At 38.4% G+C, this 17,820-nt stretch overlaps 1 protein-coding gene and 1 long non-coding RNA gene across 8 annotated transcripts in view; one reads left to right on the forward strand and one right to left on the reverse strand.

The window, feature by feature from the left end:
• LOC105835367 overlaps nucleotides 1-17,820 on the reverse strand; it is a 204,790-nt gene that overhangs the window by 134,285 nt on the left and 52,685 nt on the right. The window lies entirely within an intron of this gene.
• Nucleotides 1-17,820, forward strand: part of LOC105839278 — a 168,053-nt gene that overhangs the window by 114,744 nt on the left and 35,489 nt on the right. Inside the window, exons 3-4 of the mRNA XM_036285725.1 lie at nucleotides 10,903-11,216; nucleotides 12,036-12,215. Coding sequence (XP_036141618.1) covers nucleotides 10,903-11,216; nucleotides 12,036-12,215 — 494 coding nt within the window. The remainder of the gene's footprint in view (nucleotides 1-10,902; nucleotides 11,217-12,035; nucleotides 12,216-17,820) is intronic.

Genomic DNA, 17,820 nt, shown 5'->3' on the forward strand with positions numbered 1-17,820 from the left:
GTATGTGATAAAAATAACTTAAATCTACGAGAAATATAAATATGTACATCGATCTCAATACTTGAAAGAATACTTTAGAATTGTTTTTGTATTTTTAGACACTAAAGTAAAACTTCTACAATGAAAAATATTAAAAGTAGTCAAAGATACATCATCTTCCGTCTCTCGACAAGTTTGAAAATAAGTCCTCAGCTCTGATGGAACATCATTTCTTTAACTTCTCGTTAAGCATCCTGGTAATTAAGTTTCAAATGAGAACTCCGTTAAAGGAAAGTTCATTTGACATTGCGCAAAAAGCAAGTTAAAAGAAAAAAAATCAGAAAAAAACCTGTTGTTTGATGTGCTCTGTATATTTCAGCGACGCTATACGCAATCGTTATCTCTAGCTGCAAGTACGCGGATAGTTAACGCGGGCAAAACTGTTTCGGTCTCGAAATTCTGATCAAATAGCCGCACACGCGGAGAATCCACGGCGCTAATGTGCACTGTATCACGGTGAATTGCGAAACGGAATCCGGCACTTCTCGTGAATATGTCGGTTCACCGTTTATTTGCGCTATTTCGCGTCCAATCGTACCCTCAACGATCTGTGCACACTTTATAATGTTCCACGTAAAATTTGCCTTGATCGACAAGCGAAAGAGAGGGAGGGAGAGGGAATAGATTGCCATCAACGAATAAAGCGCGGTCGTCATAATTTATTCAGCTTGTTCAGCGTGCGAAACAATTATCGAGCGCAATTTAACTGCTCGAAAACGACGTGGACCCGTGGGATTGGCGGATCGATAATAGCGAAATAACGGCGATTAGTAGACAATTGCATAACGAATTGAACTGGAAGTAAATGTATCGTTCTTCTCGCGACAGTCGAGATATGATCTGTCTCTATTAATCGCTTCAAGCAGAAAAATTAGAAAACGAATTTCATATAAGAAATTAATTACACAGACTTTTTCTTATTCAACATCTCTTATTCTTCATATCTTCCATGATTAAGTTTTCATACCGAGGATACTTATTTCTAAACAATATAAAAAAAGAAAATAGAAATTGTATAATAAATTATAAATTTTTGAAAAATATAAATGTAAAGTAATTTTTAGTAATTTATTACATTCCGTAATTTCTTTTTAATTCTGGAAGAGCGGCCTTTACTCGTCTTAGCTCGCAATAAATTCCAATAGAAATCAAATGTATATCTTTCCTGAATAGTATTGCATGAATGGCAACGCGTATATTGCACGCCATTTAGATGTTTCGTGACGCACATTGTGCACAGTGCTGGCCGCGCGCGGACAAGGACCGACAGCCCGGTTCGTTAGGGGTTTGTTTGTTTGCCGCAGCTCGTAACACACTCTCGTGGAACCGCTGCGCGGGGTGTACAGCCTTTACGGCCATCGAAGCGCCCGGAAAATCGCCCGCGTCCTATCGCCGGGACAGAGAGTAGCAGAGCATGGGGACGTTCATAATTTATACGGCTTTACGGAAAATTAGTTATTGTTCCCGGCAAATGTTCGGCGGTTACCGCGTCGCGTTGCACGTTACACGGGCTGTTCGCGGCGCGGAATATATGATTATTCCGCTAGGTGATAATGTACGAGATCTTGTAAATTAATATTGAAATTACGAGTGCGCGTCTTTTTTCCGGAGCAACTCTCCGGCAGCAACATCGCCGTTGAAAATCACCGCGGCACAAATCGCGAATCGTGATATCGTATATGAGATCATGGATTTGCGCGGCAAAAGATGGTATCGTCTCACAGCAAAGAGTGATTTCAGCCAGTCAGAAAAGCCCTCCGGCAATGAAACATATCAATATGTTCAATCGGAACAGAAATTAATACATCACACCTCAAAAATATTTCTCGAGCCATTATCTCTCATAATTGTAATTACGATTCGCATCGAAACACGCGTGTCTAATCATGCGTATCTACTTCAATGATATTCAACAGTAACGTTTACCTGCCGCATCATTTGTATTTCCCGTGAGCGAAATTATTCACGCGGCTTCTCGTCACCGATCGCTTTGTTTGACGTATGCTAATTGCCGTTTCCGATAAACTTCATCGACAAACCGCGGTTCTAGGTCCGCCGCTCTGCTCTGTCCGCTATATGTGCCGTTCGTCTCCACCAATCGACGACGTGCAACCGTTTGGCTACGCGTTCAATAATCACTCGTTTCCCGAGGAATCTAGGCGAGCGAATGTTCATTTCCTTTCTAGCGACGGAACACCATAAACCCCTTTTCGTTACCCATTGGGGCAATGGTGGTCGCTCTCAATTTTGGGCATTCGAAATGCCCCATTTCCGGGGGAACGTTGCCCGCGCCATCCATTTGCCGGTTCATCGATAAGGGGGAAAGCGGATCGATATCGAGAGCGTATCGCACTTACGTTGGTGCGCAACGGTAAATCGACTGCGACAAACGGAAGTTTCGAATTCTGGTAACTGAAAATCTTCCTGAACACTTTCGCAACACGGGGAAAAGTTATAAACATGTCCTGAAACGATAAGTCGAGCGTAAACCTCCACATAGCGACTGAATTCAACAACCTGTAATGATAAATCCAAATAATTGTCACGGTAGAATTAATTTGACTCCAACAAATAATGTTTTAAATAACATTAGACGCGAACCAACTCAACGAGGTGATTCTAGATGACTTTCGAATCTGGGACGTAGATAAATGTATTATACATTGAAGTGTTAAATTGCGACATTCGCCACAATTAACGCGATCGCTATTTGATACGGCGCGATATATTCACGCAATTGCAAATATATTGCGTGTCAAGATATTAAATTGCAAAATTCAACATAATTAAATAATTCCAGCGCAATCATAAACCAGCAGATGCCCAATTAATTAATGTTAATTCAATATGTTCAGTACGTTAATCCATGCGCATGGAATTAACGATCTATAGTTTAATAAATTTAACTTCATAATAGAAGTATGATATCCTAAACCATTGGCTCTTCATTCAATGTGCGCAATGAGATGTATTAACCATCCGCGTGCGCCATCTTGTTTATCTATCGATTTATTTACAAGATATTTTGGGAGGGAATTCTAAAATGTATCACATATTATATTTAAATATATTATATGAATCGTGTACAGATGATTTATAGGAATGTGGAAATTATTTCATATTAATTACTTGATATAATTGAAAGGGTATAAATTAAACATGTAGATTGATAAAAAAGAATATTATATGACATTCTCATAATTGTATATAATAATTTTACGATATATTATTCTTGCAAATAAAAAGACAGTAATAAATACCGAGGAATGAACTACTTATGTTTGTGACAAACTTTGTTTTAAATCATTGTAGCATTTCTTTCATTTATATTCTAAAGATTATCCATCGAAAAATCTGATAATATCGCAGAATCCCGAAAACTACTGTTGAGAAAATCGTTTCTTCTTATTTTTTTTCTCTCTTTGTCAGGATATAAGATTCTCACGTGTGCGACACTAAAGCTGCAATTCTTAAGTCGCGCAACGTACAAAAGTGGCCGTCGTGCGAAACAGCAGTATCGTCACGGCGGAATTGGGTTATCCACTTTCCAGGAACACGTTCCGTCCGCTCGCAGCGTTTCATACATCCGCGAGAGAGAAGCTCTCTCTCCTGCAGGTGCGGATGCCGGGGACACGCGCGGCGTGCGTTAGGAGAAGGAAGATGCACAGCGCGAGGCACAGTTGCACGCGCAGACGGCTCGCGGTTGCGCCAAGTTAAGACCGGCTTGTTAGGAAAGTTGTATCAAGTTGGATCGTGCTACCCACGAAGAGACTTCGCTCGGAAGCTCCTCCTAAACACATCGTCTCTCCCCCGATTTCTTACCCCCTCCACCCGACCGAGCCGAAATCCTACGTAACGTCACCCGTATTCGCCAACCTGTGCCCCTCAACCCTTTGACTGTGTCGGGAGTCGTATGCATCTATGTGAAACACGCATATGCGGGTGTGTAGGGCGCATATAGTAGATTTACCCGTATTATTACCCGTAGCAGTTTGGCAGAAATGGAAAGCCCCGTGGTGCCTCATTAAGTTCGCGAGGGACACGCCAATCCACTCCGCATGAAGTAGCTTTTCCAGGCGCGAAAGGTCTTGTAGACTAGGACTAGCTTAATAGTTATTAATCGTTTAACAATAGAAGAGAGAGAAAGAGACAAAGAAAGCAAATGCAAAAGTAGAATTATATGAATTCTATAAAGATTTAGATACTTTAATCTCTTAAAACAACGCGGTATGATATTTTTTCAACAAAATTTTAGTATCATAATTTACAATATTTAATAAAACTATATTATTATATATAGGTACACAAAAACATACATGAAACGGAATAAATGTGTGAAACGTTTCCTTAGTATTAAATTTTAAAGATTAAGTATAGCCCGGTGTTGTATTTAGAATTTGACTGCATACGAAAATACAGTCATGATTTATTGGCCATACGGCTAGGCATAAATTTCTTTCGTCGCGTACTATATCAGCGTGGTGTAAAAGCTTCTTCGACTTTATCGCTGCGAAATTGTACGAAAACTAGGCCATCTGTTTACACGGTTTTATTAGGCATCAAGCGAGAAACGCTTCGACATTTTTTCGTAATTTTTTTAAGTAACGAGAAAAGATTAATATTTTAAGCATTCGATGTCAAAATGTTATGCAGGAAACTTATATTACTCACACATTCAATGTTATTAATATTCTATTAATATGTGAAACATTTAATGTGATTTAGCCTAACATTTTACGGTATAGTAAACTATCCATATTACACGTCAAGTAGTTAACTGTAGATTAGTTCAGACACAAGACAACGGGATAATCACATTGCATGAAAGTAATTGGATATAGTCCCGTAAGAGGCAGCTCTTTGTATACACGTGTATGAAGAAAATTTGCTGATATTATTATCTATTTTGGCAACAGTTTCAAAAGATGGAGGGTCCCGCGGTGCTCTATTAAATTCCTTGAAGATGAAGCGATCCCTTCCGTTCTGTTCTCTTCTTTGTAAACGTACAATGGATAAACGCATGTCTACCAGAGGGTACAAAATGTCAGAGGATCAATAGTTAGTAACTCTAAATCTGATGGATATAACACATTTTAATATAATATTTTTGGCTAATAAAAAACTTTAGAACTTCATGGCAGAGTGTAAACGAGGGCGGCGTTTTACTTACGAAACTAATTTTCTTTCTTCATAAAATTATTATACGTGACAAAAAAGTATTACAGAGAGAATAACAAAATTAAAATTTTCTGTTCGGAAAAAGTAGTCTCCGTAAAAGATTAATTTATACGCAAATTCCTATTTTTGAAAATTTTGAATAACAAGTAAAATAGATTAACAGTAAAATAATAATTATAGATGCAACAAATTTCCAAAGTAGCGTTATAAAGATTCGAAGTATTCTCACATTCAATATAGACGTGATAGACTGTGAGAACATGACATTGTATTCTTTGCGAGATGCTGAGTGTTAATTTAATATCACGTAATATAAGTATATATTTTTTTCAGTTATTAAGTTATATACTCACGTAATGCTGGATCGTGTAGCGAAAGTATAGAAATACCGATAGTAATAAAATTTTTTTATCGATTGCACTAGTTCTCTTATGTATAAAGGAATAGAGGTGAAAGAGCAAAGTGTGAGAACGAGTCTGCAAAAAGATAATTGAGTAGATAAAATAAATGAATATTAGCGCGCGAAACGTGTAAGAAAGCCTTGAAGAAAAATGTAACAGAACTACACTAGTGCAATATCTAATGAAATAGAGAGCGCCACGATAATTAGCGGTGTTAAGTTTAATTAAACGTCTGCATTAACGTTAACTCTCCTACTACTACAGACACAAAAGCGTATTGTTGATTTAAAGAGTGATTATAAACTTAAACAATACAGTAGTGAGATATATTTTCCTTTCGTAATACTAATCCCATGTAGAACCGAGTACTGAAAGAAAGCAAATCTCTTGAATGATTATAATCATACAATTAAAATAAAATCCACGAGGTATCAAAATCTGCCGTGGAAAGTAGAGCAGAGATAATAAATCGTTTGGTCTTCGTGGTGAGAAAATGTATCATGTAGTAGTTAAGTTATGAAGACGATGACTCACGCGGCTTAGGCAGTACAACGGAAACGTATGAAACACCCATTGCCTTAAATAAGCAGGACGGTAGCAGTAAAAGTTCTCCGATATCATTTCTCTCTAGGTGCGCATAAGCAGATATTACACCGATCGAGGAACGAAGCGCGAAAGTGCTTCCGCAGAGATAATAATCGCACGGATATCAAATAAAATTCTAGAAATATTAGAATGTATCGAGGGAAGCGGGATAAGGAGAGCCTTCGAATACAGCAATCTCTCTCTCTCTCTCTCTCTCTCTCTTTCTCTCGCCATCTTTCTCTCGCTATTCCGGCGCGGAATCTCTTCGCGACCTAAGTCGGCCGTGCGATCGCCGTCTCTCGGCTCCTTCCCGGGGAAGTTGAAAAGTTGTTTCAGACGCCAATTCCGAGGAAGATGAAGACGAACAAAGAACTACTGCCGGCGCAAGAGGCGCGTCGAGAGCGAGCGTCTTCCTACTCGGATTTTCATCCAGTCTGGAGTATAATCCGGACTTTCCAGCTCCTCCGCTAGTAGTAAGAAACATTTACAGCCAGCCGGCACGAAACTCGTTGCCCCTCTGCCGCGCGCGCGACTATCAATCCGACTTCTACCCCTGCCATCGTCCGCCGCGAATTTATCAATCTCGATGTCGACGCGCACGTCCATTCTTCAGCCACCGAAATGAACGACTTCGTCTCCCCGTCGCGATCACGTGCAATTTGTCAAATCACGCTTGTTTGCCCTAAGCACTTTCCCGAACTTACGGAAACGGATAAGTTCAGCGACGAACCGACTTCCGCTCTTCCCCCTCCCCCACCCCACCCCCCCTTCACCTATCGCGGTTCGTCGCCCGTCGGCGCGTTCTTCGGTCGCGGCACTAATTAAAGGTCGCGTATTGTCACGAGCGAGCTTTGTTCGCATTTCAATTACGGCCCGGTCGATTTCGTTGAATGAAGCGCCACGAGCCAATCCGAAAGGTCCTACCACCCCAGCCGACATTGTTCTTATCCCCCTTGTTCATCAGGAATTCGACCGCTTTAAGACGCTAAGGGCTTTGATATAGTACCGGCATGAAAATTGAATACTATGCGGAAAGAGCGCAGAGAGATGCTCATTTAAATCGTAGACTTAAGAAGAGTCTTTAGAAAAGCGATTATCGCGTCCCATTCGACCTGTCGTGCACAGTCCTCCGAAACATGATCGAAAAGTACATTGAAGTTACAATCAAGGATAATATCATTAAAAAATCTTCCTGAATGGGCTGTTAACTTTACGAATTCTCGACAAATTTCTCTGTTACATAAAATCAAAATGTAATCAAAATTCATTCCTCGTTCATTTGATTTTAAGAGAACACAATGATTTTTCGTCGCGTTGTGCCGCTTTAATGACACAATTATCGTGAAAGAAAGCAGTTCGTCGCCTCGTGAATTCTTTGACAGGGTGAATTATGACTATCATTAGGTGGATTGATTTCACCGTCTAGAAGTTTAAATTCAACGACATTGAATTTCGCGAATTGAAGCGCGGGCCCATTCGCGTTCGTCGTGTCGTCAATCTTCGTTCCAGGCTCCTCCAGCCCCCAGCTCTTGCCGCTCGAATATGTCGCAAGGGTTGTCGAATATAAAAAAAAGAAAGAAATCTCTCTTATACGAGTAGCGTGAGAGGTGCGCGGTTCCGATAGGTTGATCGAATCGAATTTCTTATTTATTCCGGAAAGAATTTTCGTGCGAAATCGCGATATTTGTATTGACGATAAAATTTGCTATGCCATTTCTATAAAGTACCTCTCGATGATCGGATTCTTATTGAATGGCCGCTATTCAATGGCGCTCTTCGACAAAACAACGAAAAATTGACACATACGCGTGTACGGAGAAAATCTCGTCGCTATTCAGTTATAATAAAACACTCGATTGATCATCTCGGGAATCTGTCGATTCGAATCGCGAGTCGTGGTGCTGCATTGACGTCGCATATATTTTTCATGATGTCTAAATCGAAGTCTCGAGGTTGTTGATCTGCCATTATTTTACATTTCATCGAGAGAAGAGTAAGGGAGACGGGAAATTTAATATTTTATGTTTATTTAATATTTTAGACTTCTTTCTCTTTTTCTCCGCAAGCTTACTTTTTCGCGAAATATAAAGCAGACATTTCCAAAGATTTTCTTGAATAATATAAGGTCAGCGAAAAACAAAGTGTCTGCTGAAAAGAGACGACCTCGCCGCCGGCAACGAGCAGAATTAATAAAACGCCACTGTTTGCGAATGTAATTTGCGGGATGGAATCAACGTCTATTTAAGTCCTGATGAAATTACCGACCGGTTAGAGACAGATGGAGCTTCAAAGGATGGAGGATAATATTCATTCATAAATTCTGTCTACCCGAGGCGAGCGAGAGTAAAGCGGGAGGGAAGACGCCGCAAGACAGACGGGGATCAGATTGGAGTGGTTGTGAGAAACGGGTCAATACTAATTAATCTAATTAACGAGGCCAATTTAAGCCGCGAGTCGACTTTAATAGCTTTTTCAGCTTACTTTCGTGAACAAGGCAATATAATACTTTGGCAAGTCTGTTGGATTAATTCAGGAGAGCATTGTACAAAAGACAGATTTGACTAAAATCGGACAACGGATGTTAAATTAAAGAAGCTTTTTGCCTTTATTTAAATAAGACATAATACGAGTCATTGTAACAAAAACAGGAAATACAAATAAGACAACGTTGGTCTTATCAATTTCTGAATAATAAAAAATTTCATTAGAGAATACGTTTTGTTATAATTTATCGCAAAATTCGCTACAAATTCTATCATATTTGGCAATAAGATTTAGACAACATGGCACCCAATCAAGTATCGGTAATAATAAAAATTTGTTAAATATACAAAAGACATTTTGTAAACTGAATACAAATTATCAGGCATATTGTAAAATTTAAATAAACACACTTTATGTTGTCAAATATTAATAAATATAAATCAGAGAAAAGATCATAAACTTCGAAATACCATCCCACAACGATCATTTTGAGGATAAATTCTAAGAGAAAAATATCTTTATATAAAAATTAACTTTGTATGACGTCAATTTTTTTATGATATCTATATTACGAATTTTTTCCACGATTAAATTTTATTTCTTGATTTTCACAACGAAGCGATGTACGGTCGACAGTTTCTGCCGAAACTACGATGAAACAGCCTGTTTCATGTTCTGCGTGAAGTCTGCCAACGCATGCAGTCCATATCCCTCGCGGTTTCCAGTAATTTCGTAACTAATTACGTCTCCTTCGAACTCAGCGGGACCAACGCGGCGCGCACTTCCGGCACGAGAACTATTTCGATCCCTTTGAAAGCTACGTTTCGGTTTTGTTCGCACGAATGGAATGAGAAACCGCATCGCGTAACATTTAGGCGGAATAACTGGAATGCAATAAAAATACAGTAGACTGGTACACATGTTTTGGAAAGTTTGCGCAGCATTTCACGATTATCCTTTGACAAATTCGAAATTAATTTTCCTTTTGTCAAATATGTGTGGAAAACTTCGTAAATGGGGAAATTAACCGGAAATGTAATTAATTGAGTTTTAATTGATTGAAGAAATCGTAAATAGAAATTAAACGATTAAAATAGTTGTTTTCTGTTAAACGTAAAATTTTAATCCTACCTCAAATACGACAATATCGCAAAAAGTACATAAGTTTTCTGGGAATTACGACACGTGGTGTTTAATTGCGCCGGCTGTTTCGTCGATTCCTGATTAAAATTCCGCGAGTCCTCGGTAAAAAGGGCACGAAGAAAAGAAACGAACGGATGGATGGACGGGACGGAACCTGCACGTGTATAGCGCACAGTATACAGGCGCGCAATTCCGTCTGAAGCGACGTTAGTTTTTCAGCGACGCGGGACACCGGGTCGTCGTTTATTCGCCATCGATCGATTGTTAAATCGTGCGTGACGATGAATGCCGGTCCAAGGGATGAAACCAACGAGACACGGGGTAAAGCACGTCAGAGGAGATTGTCCGAGGGATTTTTCAAGATTGCGTCGCAGACGCGAAGGTGTCGCAGAGGATCAGTGTGTGTATATGTGTGTGTGTGTGTGTGTGTGTGTATATATATATACTGTGCGCATGTGTACATGTATGCATAGGTCTTTGCTGGGGGGTGGTGCATTATTTCCGGAGCGGCGGACAACGAGTCTCGAGCGGTACATTAATTGACTATAAATTCAATGCTCTCACCCTTTCCCTCCCACGACATTAATTCGGCTATCTCGAGAGCGGCTTCCGCCGTCCGCGGCTACTCGCGACAAAAGCAACGAATCCGCCGTTAACGAAGCGCCTTAAATGCGCGCTACTTAACGCGCCCAGAGCAATGAAAACAGGACGACGAACGGTTTCCGGATTTCTTGGCGAGGATAATTGATCGTTAAACGCATTTGCATCGCGGAGCGGTCGTTGTTCTACCGCCAGTCGGATAACGATTACGCGACGGTATAATCGCAACATGAGCTACTGACGCCGCTTCAAGCGCTTTTCAGAGACAAATATTCTGAAGAAACATCTGAAATATGTACGTGTAATGTATCCAACATCGGTTTGCAGTATCTTTTCTTCCTTCTTAATAGGCGTCTTCATAGAAATTCCCTGCTAAAAAAATATTGAAAATATTTTGAATTTACAATATAGAATTACTTTAACGAGTCGTTATAAATAATAATAATAAAAGTCCAATTTTGTCTTTTTGCAGGTCGAACGCACGACTCGACTTACACTCTGTATAGATTAGGCGAAAGACTATCTACGGGTGCCAGATTATACGTGGAAACCGGAAGGGCCGATGGATTGGACGCGGATGGAGATTCGCCCAACAGCCTTCACTCGTTCACGGGTCCCCCGATTCCTCAAGGCGAGGGCATGAGCGTCACTCGAGCCTTTTTGGACGGCAATCATACTCTAATTAGCATTATGGCGCGCATCAATCCCAGCCCCGATTGGTTCGTAGGCGTGGATTCCTTCCAACTGTGCGTCGAGGGCAATTGGGTCGATACCGTTACCGTGGAGGTAATTACATTTGGTAATAGTGCGCATGAAATGCAATGTGTCAATGCACATATACACACGCAAACACACACACACACATACACAGGCAGATAGACATAAAATCAAAATTTCTCTCAAGAAAAAGGAAATAGTTGCAATGTAAAAAATATATAATGCAGTATAACTATACTTTTTAAAACTCGGGATATAACACTATCTTCAATCTAATGCTATATTATGTCACGTATAGATTTATCTTTAATTTATGTAACTTGAAGCCTTTTGAAAATAGGGGCAGGTCGTAAATACTGACGTATCATTTTATTTTTGAATTGTAGATTTTTTAAACAAAAATTAAAGCTAAAGCTTTAAAACAGATATAAAAGCTATGAATGTACGAACTATGAGTTTTTGCTCGTTTAATCAATTAAGCAGATCATAAATTTATCTGTATTAACAAAGTGCAGAATTTAGTTTCCAAGAAGAAAAAAGTTGTAAGAGACTTGTGTCAATATTGGCGACTTTTCTTTACATAAGAATAAAAATTAATTATTTTTGCGACTGTACTGCTTGTTCAATTACACAGCTATCGCTATTTGAATATAATATATTTTAGACAATCACTACAGTTATATGATATTACGAAGTATCCCTACAAAATGTAAATTGCGCTTGAATCAGCCCCGGGAAATCAGCTGTCTGAGCATCGCTGGTCGCGAAATATAATTTATGCGTCTATTTCCGTGAATATCGCTGCGCTCCCTGTCATTCCGCTAAAATCCGCGAATGCTCGGAAAATACATCCGTTTAAACCACCTTCCGTTATTCCTTTTTCAACAGCTCGACCCGTTGGACGGGGGCACGGATAACGGCTTCACATTCACGGCTGCCAACTGGCCGACGCAGCCCCAAGGAATCGCTTACAGGATCACATCCCGATATCCGGCACATCCCGCGGGAAGCTTCTATTATCCGAATCTACCTCGTCTACCGCCGATAGCTACCCTCACATTCACCAAGGTAGATATCTCATATCCGCGTACACTTTGCGATCCTTTATTTTCTCCGCATTAATTCATCGTGTGAAATAAATTGATTAACTCAGTAAAAACGGAATTTTTACATAACAATCCGTTTTTGCGCAATTAATTATCTTGTAATAAAAGTCAAAATTCAGAATTTTTTTTAACTCGTATGTAGAACGGTAAAAAACTAACAAGATAAATGAATGTCATACGAATTACTTAAAACGCTTTTGTTTTTTTAAGTAATTAGGAAAATATAAATTGTACAACTGTCCTTTGTAGTGACCTAATATTATCTCATTCTTTTATGCATTTCACGAGAGCTCTTTTGTCGTCTGATAAAATAACCGTATAGCAGCAGCAACCCAATAAAAGAACATCGAGCTTCAGTAATAACCATTAATTTATTTTCCCGGTATTGATACGCTACGTAATAAATGTCCTGACAATATCAGTTTCATCAAAACTGATTAATTGCATTCGCTGTTTAAACAATCTAATAATTCTTCTTGTATGAGTCGGCCCGATAATATGGTCTCGATAATGCGAGACCGGATATTGCTTTATTGTTCCAATTTTCATATATTGAGCACAAAGTATAATATTGAAATTACATGTTTCCGTTGATCATAAATGGGACAAGCGGGCAAAAAACACACTTTCATCTGGAACAATTATATCGCTATTGTTTCTCTTTATATTTCGCCACAAACGTCGAAATTTGTTTCCAAATGCGCTGAATTGTTTTTAGCTTATACTCGTTTCCTCATTGCTGGCATTAAATACATTTTCGACGCACGAGAAGGGTAGGCTCGACTCAACGCAAATATTTGTTTTCTGAAGCCATGCGAACAGGAAGCCCTCCTTCACCTCGCAATTTTGCAAACATCGGAGCTATCTTCGCGGAACTATCTTCCGCCTCATTGCCAAACTGATACCTTTAACCCAGTTTTTTCGCCCAAGAGGCAGTTAAGTATTATTGCAGTATTATTGCAAAGATTATTTCAAGAAGTTATCTTGTAAAATTTTATTATGAAAAAAAATTCTGAACATTTCATATCTTAAATATGTAAAAATATGGACTTTTAAACAGATAGATCGAATAGTTAGTAAAACCTTAAAATAAAATTTTAACTCGGAGATATTTCGAATTATGATATCGTGAAGAGATTACACATCGTTCAAACGTGAATAACTTAATTGATTAAAGATTCTCAAACATAACAACCATTTAAGATCTTTTTCCTTAACCGCCGCGTGATACTTGCGGTAATGAAATTCGAGAGGTAACGACTCGTATTAACTGGCTAATTATCTCTGCCTACTACAGTCCATCCTATATCGCTCTCCTTCCCTCACTGACTCCACTTCACCTGCCTCTCTGCTACCGACCTCTCTTTGACTCGTGTCACCTCTGCTTTCGCTTTCCCATAGGGCAAAGGGTTGGCCCGCCTACTAAATTCCTCCCCATTACTCGGCCTCACTTACCACTTAATTACCAAACTTCTGTCGCTAATCCGATATACCCTTTCGCAGCTCGTCCTCGCTTGCCGTTTTCTCACCATCCTTCTTCTTCTTTGGCTTTTGCTCATTTATGATAACGTAATTTGCACTTGCTAATACTTCCAGCAGATTTATCAGTCTATTTTATGTAAAGGCGAAATAAAAAGTAATCTTTAATGTAAGATTGACAGAAATATATAGTTCAAGAAAATTCTTATTATTATTATTAATTTTTAATTAATCTGTTATATATATTTCATTCCTGATATTTGATAGCCCTGACTGTTAAAGACATATAAATAGAACAATATCATTATTAATAATATCTTTAAAGTTTTTGTTAAAAATTTTGGAACCTTTATTTGTCACAGTCTTCGTTGGTGTTTAAAATATGTTTATACAATTACCGTAATTTACCATTTTATTTTTCTCGCAAAGCATTTTCACGAGTAGCTATCAAGAGCCAGTTTCAACCCTCTTGAGAAGCAGAGTTGCTCGCAGCTGCGCTCGCGACCCCACTGTTTCCATTAAACTTCACGCTTCCGGAACTCCATTAAACTGAAAATCAGACCGCCTAATGTAATGCCCATTTCGTACAACAACGCGCCCATTATCGCCCCAAAGTGTCCGGCTTCGCGAAATCGAGGACGTTTGTTTACGCCACTTGGCTTCTTGAAAGCTTTGAATAATGAAGACTTGATCAGGTAATAGAAATGAAAATTAATGAACAAATTGATGAACTTACGCATTATTGCGAGACATGTTTGCTAGGCGAGAGCAACAGTTCAATAATAAATTCAATAATTCCATCTTTGTTATTTATAATATATTTATACACAACATATATTGAAGATCATACAATTATGTTAATAATGTATCCAGTAGTAAGAGATTTGTCATAATTCAACAAATAATTGTTAATTATTAAGTTAGACAATTTGGAGCAGACTTGTAAATTCTTTGAAACAGCAAATAAACTCATATGCTAAAATTTATTATAAATATTATGAAAGGGTTCTGGAAATTAATTTTGTGGCAGAAGATGCGGTATAGTAAGCCAAAGTCTGCGAAAATACTAAAATATTTAGTCCTTAAACAGAAAGAAGGTAGTTACTAGGGCGAAAAAGGAAAATTTAATTAAAAAATAACAATATAACAGATTTAATCCACAGTTTTCTCGGGATATTTTCTTGAGATTTGCATGCTAACCTAATTATACCGAGTAAAATAAAACCACAATTTAAAATTAATTTCGTAAGAACGTAGTAAATATTCAAGTGGCAAAATATCCGCAAGTAATCTCTCGGGCATATCCAATTAAAGATTCAATCTGTATCAGAGTCAGTCGTGTCAAATCTCTTAACATTTTCATTAAGCTTTCTTAAGAAATTCTTCAATGCACACATTAATGTAAAAAATGGATTATTGTACTTATAATTATTTTTTAAAATAGCATATTCTAATATTGATTTACATAAAGATATATCTTTTAGAAAATGGTTTATATACATCTTCAAAATGTATTGTATAATAAAAATCAAAATATCAATATTTTAAATTATTAAAAATATTAAATTACTTATACTTTTTAATAGATTATTAAAAAGCGATTTTTGTCGATTAATGTTTTCTTACGCACGAAATATACGTGTGATCGAAACTGGTCAGCATTTCTAGGTAGCTGATATTTATTCCGGTCGATCATCAATTGTTAATGTTGACATCGCGGGAATGCAATTTTACACGCCCAGCTAATACGCGCGCAACGTGTTAATTATCCTCGAGTATGGTTGTCCACGTGGGGATAATTAGTGTCTCTTGAGGCTAGTATGCGCGGACGTGCTAGAGTATGAGTCACCGACCACGGATATGGATAAATTGAGGTCTACGGCGGTGTGCCAAATCATCGTGAGGCGAATTAGCTAAATCGACCCGAAAATGGTGCAGCATCCTAAATTAATTTAAATGTCAGAAATTGAATTAGGGAGATATAACACCCTTTCACATGTGTCGAAAGCATGGTGTCGATTACCGTCAGGTTCATATTTCTCGCCAAGATTGATGACACAGAAAAACATAAATCCCACAGTAACGTTACAATATTGTTACTGTAATCGTCACCTCCAAAGTATAATACAATATATCGTAATTTGATTTGCATATTAACAAAAAAAAAGATGATTTTTATATCTTTGAATATTTTTAAAACACTCTTTTAATTCATGAATTTAATTCCATCATTAGTGAACGCTTTCTTCGTATAATGCGTGCTAATTCTCCCGCTCAAAAATATTATTCAAATCGCGGGATATATTCAAATCTTCCCTCAGGGGGGCAACCCGCGATCACGCTCTGGGGGCTGGTAACGCATGAATTACTATAGTAGAGTGCAGCAGATAAAGGGTTACATTCGCGCCGGTGTGCGGAATCGGTGTGGAGCGGATTAGGCAGATTAAACAGATTAAGCCGAAGCAGTAGGGACCGTTTGTCTACCTCTCGCACAGAGGGATCGTTCAAACCCCGCCGCCGTATCAACGTCAACGCCCCAAACTTCCCGATAAGGAGCCACTTTGGCAAAGACGAAGTGGCACGTTGTGACTGTCTATAATACGTGAGCGTATACACATGCGAAATTCCGACCTTCGCGATTATACATCATCGGAATCGGAGGTTTACTTTTTCACGTCGGACAATTCATGAATATATGAATTTATGTATATTACGCTCCTGTCAAAGTACCATCACAGTGCCACTCTTTGAACTATATCTGCAGATAATACATGTAAATACATGTATGAAAATACATATATTTTACAGGACGAACAAAAGTAATGATATAATGTCTTGAAAAGTAAGACATTGGAACTATATAATGTCTTTTACATAACATGGTTTCTCTAATTAATTTGCATATAAAAGTTGAATTATTGAATAGAATAGAATTTGTTACTTCAAGCATTACACATAGCCAAGAAGGGACTTAGTTCACAATTCTTATCCAAAAAAGTAGAATTATTGAAACATTAATAATTTACGAGATGTTTTATGCTTTATGTTGAAATATACCAGAATGAAGTACAAAATATTTATAAAATATATTTTTGTATCATATTTTTTCAAATTTCTTAGATCTTTTCCGATACTTCTTGCTTATTTTGTAGACTGTAGACGAGGCATAACTACAGATATTTTTTTATATTGTATAAAAAGACATTCTCGTTATAATCTTTCTCCCGAGGTCTCGAGTATACGGAAAATTGGATTTTGGTTAAGGATAAAATGGTGGAATACATCGGCGTATCTGAGGAAAATGCCGAGCACGCAATCGGTGGGGCAAACATCAAGGGTATGCCTTCGAAGGCGTCGACTACGTGTTCGACTCCTCCAGATGCGTGAAGAGAACCATGATTACTTTTCTGCTCGCGCTATCGCGAATGTATACAAATGTGTAATAATCCGTATGCAGCACGTGCAACTTAATGCTGATACACGGATTTATGCAGAGATAAGAAAGACGAACAGATATCTTAAAATAATAATAAGAGATTTATGAGAAGCAAATGTATTAAAAGGTTCAAACAGTAAGAAACTTTGCTTTTAAAGAAAAATCGTAAAACTACCGAAAAAGGGGGCTTGCAACCCAAGTTTCTTTGTTACTTTCGAAGGTGAAGCAGAAACATCGTTATTTTTCCAGCTAAAAAAAATATATCGGAGGGGAAACTTATAAGTAATCCGCTTCTACGAAAGGTAGAACTCGAATCTTACGCACTCGCGTAATCAGATGCGAAAAGAATAAAGATAAAAAGTAAAAAGCCAAAGCCGACCGATGAAGTTACCTTACCTCGGCTGTCTCGAATCCTGAAAACGCAAGAATTTATAACTGGTGACGCATAATAAGTCTCCCGGGCGTGTGTGGAGATTTATTTTCGACGGCCGCGTTTTTACGCCCGCGGGCGTTCCTGCCGCGAGTTGGAGTTGGAAAGAAGTCACGTCGCGTACTTAGGATAAACTTTCGTTTCGTCGTTCGTGGCTTTGCCATAGTTCTGGAAAAGTATCTGTATACAAACCGATACCTGCGAATTGTGCGCAATACTTTC

The sequence above is a fragment of the Monomorium pharaonis genome, chromosome 1 (genome assembly GCF_013373865.1).
Source record: "Monomorium pharaonis isolate MP-MQ-018 chromosome 1, ASM1337386v2, whole genome shotgun sequence".
NCBI classification, from domain to species: Eukaryota; Metazoa; Arthropoda; class Insecta; order Hymenoptera; family Formicidae; genus Monomorium; species Monomorium pharaonis.